Source organism: Euwallacea fornicatus, chromosome 27 (assembly GCF_040115645.1).
Source record: "Euwallacea fornicatus isolate EFF26 chromosome 27, ASM4011564v1, whole genome shotgun sequence".
Taxonomy (NCBI): Eukaryota; Metazoa; Arthropoda; class Insecta; order Coleoptera; family Curculionidae; genus Euwallacea; species Euwallacea fornicatus.
In genome coordinates, this window is record NC_089567.1 from 1,866,115 (window position 1) to 1,870,777 (window position 4,663).

The 4,663-nt window shown below is 35.0% G+C and overlaps 1 protein-coding gene across 1 annotated transcript; it reads left to right on the forward strand.

Moving 5' to 3' along the window:
• Positions 1-375: 375 nt before the first annotated feature.
• Positions 376-1,861, forward strand: LOC136347262 (uncharacterized). The gene is made up of 4 exons (XM_066297111.1): positions 376-497; positions 559-911; positions 963-1,199; positions 1,263-1,861. The coding sequence occupies exons 1-4, from the start codon at positions 434-436 to the stop codon at positions 1,830-1,832; spliced, it is 1,224 nt and encodes a 407-aa protein (XP_066153208.1). The 5' UTR covers positions 376-433; the 3' UTR covers positions 1,833-1,861.
• The last annotated feature ends 2,802 nt before the right edge of the window (positions 1,862-4,663 follow it).

Genomic DNA, 4,663 nt, shown 5'->3' on the forward strand with positions numbered 1-4,663 from the left:
GTTGCCAATAAGAAACTTCCTCAAGTTTAACTCTACACCTAATTTCACATATGCCATGAAACTGTCTTAGAAACAACTGTAAGAATTGTTCTATTCATATCATCACCTCTCTCCCGATTGGAAATTTTAAGACATATATCGAATTAGATAAGTGTATGAGACATTCTCTATAGGCAATAACTTTGACCCAAATCAAAGTATAACGATACTGATGGAAAAACGTCAATTCAAAACAACACATTCAACAACCTAATCGATATTCGTGGTGTTTATGAAAAGAAGATACTTGTCCTATAAATATCACCGAATATGTCCCACACAATGTCCTGTAGATAGGTATATCTCTATAGCAACGCCACTAATAAACAACTTCGATCTCAGACTGAAAATTATTCCAGAAACAAATCGATGGTATCCACTGTAGGAGTAAAAAATGTCTCTGGAAAGTGATTTGATTCTGAAACCAGACCAGGAAGACGAAGATGTTGGATGCTTTTGTAAGTACTAAAACAGCAGATTAGCAAAAAACATTTAGTTAACAACCAACTTTGGGCACAGTTCTTCAGCCAACATCCTCGCCCTATAACATTACAGAAAAAGTGCAGCAAGCTAACTTTTTTCTATTCAATTCCACTCCTCAAACCTCGAGGTCCACCAAAGTGAAATTTCGCGACGAGCTTGTTTCCTTTGAACCTGATTTGACCGATGATGACGTCAACAGCATAGAGAGTGATGATCATGTAGATGATTTCCCATCAAGCAATGATCCCCATCAGGTAATAAAATTGGACCAAGACAACGTCCCGTATAATACAATTTTAAGAGGAGAGGTAGACATCTTTGATATTGAAGAGGAAATTGACGAGGCAATAGTGGAGGAACTAATTTTGTCGGATGAAAATTTCACTGAGGTAAAATGGCTTAATTTCGAAGTATAGGTAAACTATACTAGCAAATTCCAGAATGAATGTCCGAATGAAACTAAAAAGCCTATCCTATCTCCTAAAGCCAACGAGTTAAATATTAAAAAATGCACGAATTCTAATTCAGGGGGCTCCAAAAAATATTGTAAAAGGAGAAGACGTCCGCACCGAGAACTTAGACAGCAGCAAGTGCGTTGCAAGGAGCATTGCATTGAGAAGCTTGATGCGCATTTACTGATGTCTATAAAGAAATTGGAAATCCACGAAAAGCCTCCAGTATGCAGTTTCTAAATCAATTTTTAATTCTTCAAACATGATTTTCAATTTATCAACTTTTAGCTCAATTTGCCACCTCTCCAACTTCATCAGCGCAAATGTTGCGACGACATCAAACTGGCGAACTCTGATAGAAATTTGCCCCATTACAATGGATCTAGATCAGAATATGGGTTGAGCTCTCGCCAAATTAAGAACAGAGACAGGTACACCGAGATGATTCGTCAGAAGGAAATTGCGAGACGAAAACTGATAGAAGATTATCGAGCTTTAAAAGTGCAACAAAACGAACAAGTCTTTTGCCAATGGTTGAGAGAGGTATCAAAAAGGAACAAAGAGAGAATTCAGGGCGTAAAACACTCAGGAATTAGTTCAAGGTTTCGTGATTTGTCTTACGGCAACAACTCAAATTTTACTGATAAGGGCATGGTGAAATACGAGAATAAAGGGCGTCCCAAAACTGCAGGATTTGTTCCGAAAACAAAAAAGAAAAAAAGACCACATTCAAGTCAATCTTGTGTTTATATAGAACTGTCCCCTAATCTTTTGAATAAGGGAGTACACATTGGCGACTTGCTCATAACCAATTCCAAGGAGTTAAGCAAAAAGTTCCATATTTTAACAATTTCATAACTACATTAGCATTTTTTCTACAACAATATGTTATTTTAATCAATGAACTCGCTCTTCCTTACCTATGAATACAACTTTATATATTACATTTATTTGTGCGAAATTTTAAAATCTCATAATAAAATCCTTATTATGTAGCAACTTGTTGTTCCCGTATTTTTCTTTTGTCTACGTTTTTAAAACTAATAAATTCTGAATTTTCCATGTCCATTTTAAAAGACACTTTGACAATGTTTCACAACAACCGATTTACCACATATCTAGAATGACTCAAATTTAAGCAAACTTCATAACACTGATAACCCTGATTAACGTGCATATACTGAGAAATTATAAACTTCTTCATGTATATCGTAAAGGACACTTTGCTCTTGCATTATTTCACAAAAATCGATTGACTGAGTATCAAAAATAACCTGAATTCAACCAAACTTGACAGAAATCATGCTCCTAATGTAATGTACATATCAAAAATTCTGTACGACCTATGTTCATTTTACAGGACACTTCCCGCTTACAATATTTCAGAAAAAACCGATTAACGAGACATCTTGTGCGACTCAAATTCAAACAAACTTGATGGTAATAATGACCTTGATGAGGTATATATACTGCTATATTATGAACTTCTCATATTCCTTCTAAAGAACACTTTTCTCTTACAGTATTTCGGAAGAATCGATTAGCAGAGCAAAAAAATTACTTAAATTAAAGCAATCTTTATGATAATGGTAAAACTGATGCGGTACATATGTTGATAAATTATGAACTTCTCATGTTCGTCTTAAAGGACAATTTCCTCTTACGATATTTCAGAAAAATGTATTAATCCGGTATCCAAAATATTCTGAAATCGACCATTCCAGCAAAAATGGTGCCTCTGATACGATATATTACTGTTAAATACTAAACTCTTAATGGCAAGGTCAATATGTAAAATGTCGGAAACGAAATATGATTTGATAATACCGTTTATAGCGTATTTAGTCTTCAAAAATAAGAACTTTTTTTCGATTTAATCCATTTTGTACCTCTCACCGTTTCGGAGATAGCAATAGTGGCTGTCTTTAAAATAAACATCTTGCAAAGATCATTAATATAGACGTTATTTCGGACAGGCAAACTAAAAGAAAACTATAATTAATTGAATGATGATACTTCGCCATCTAGTAGAGGACCTGAATGACGCTTTTAATACATAGGAAGGGTTTTGTACAGTCCTGAAACCATTCATAATACTATATCAGGATAGATGGCGCTCCAATAATGTGCGCCTCTAAAGTGCCTAGGTTGCCCACTTTAACGTATTATAAGGAATACTAATATCAGAAACAGCACAAAGATCAATCCATGAATTATGTTCACAGGAATAAATAATCACATGTATTTATATTCACCATTCACTGAAGCACATTAGCAAGCATGCAAGAATGTAATTAATCAATCAAATAACTTAAAAAATATATGTATTCAAAATACAAATCGAACGTACTGGCAACCATGTGCTGAAAAACGCGCCAAGCTCATGTGATCAAAACGACTGACGTATGTTGCCCAGTGGAACAATATCTATTTTCACAGATATAAAATAAACATATTTTTTTTCTCGCGGTATTTCCACCTTAAAATAACTGTAGGAGCTAGTTATACATTGCACAAACTTCGTATTTTATGATATTTTACTTAAAAAATTAGAGTTATTAGGATATTTTTATTTTCTATTCGAAGGATATTTGTGATTGGCTTTGATAATTTGATCCACTGCATGGCACACGGCGCCTCTGTCTGAACTTTGCATGAACTGCTCAAGGTCATTGTAGTAAGTAATTGAAATAAATAGATTATCTGGCACTGCTGCTTATGACGTCAGAAAATTAACAAGGTTTCCTCCAATAAAAATTAAAAGGCCGTTGTAAATCGAGGTGTCCATACTCTGTATACCGTTCAAGTGTGTTATTTTCGCGAATTTCGAGGTGTGTTGTCGTTTTGAAACTGATTTTACAACAAAAATATACTCTGCCACTATCGATGTTTTGGTTGCCATTTTGATCAAAACAGAGACCTCGATGCTGATTGGTGCGTGGTGCGCTATCGCGAAGGTTATTGGCTACGTATCAGTTGACAAAGTCCATGTGACCTTTCAGCTACTTCCGTGGCCTCTCGATTTTTTGGCAATTTTGCTAGGAATACCGCAGTGTCTTAAGCTTATTTTGTGCCCCAAGAGTTTCCTTCCAAAGGTAGAAAAGTGTGCAATATAACGTGTTCAGTGACAATATGGTGCAAACCTACAATCGTTGATTATTGCAGACTCATTATGGTGTCCTAACCAAATATCTAGACTATTTTTAAACAGATATTTCATCAATTTCAAGGTTTTTTCGGTAAGTATTTGATGCTTCCTTGTTCAGTTTTGTTTAATAGCTTCTAGGAATTTTTGGATGTTCAAGCGTCGGTTTTTCCGCAGAAAATTGGCCAAAGAATTTAAGCCTTGTTTACACTTTAAAATGTGTCCCTTTTCCAAGAAGTATCGATTACTGGCATGTTTTGTAAACATTGCGTTTAAAAGGGACTCGGGCTACACACGGAATCAACTGAATTGTTTTGTTTACCTATAGAGCAGTTGAATGAGGTATGAATTCTTTCTTGTTTTCGTTTCGTATGTTATTATGAACGTTGTTATTCATTTCATTTGGCTTACTGCCTTCCTTAATGTATGACTAACAACTGTGATAATTGGTAGTAAACAATTCTTGGAGGTGTGTCCAATCTGAATTATTGGTAAATTAATAGTCAAAGGCATCTCTTTTATTGAACCTGAATCCCCCATTTCT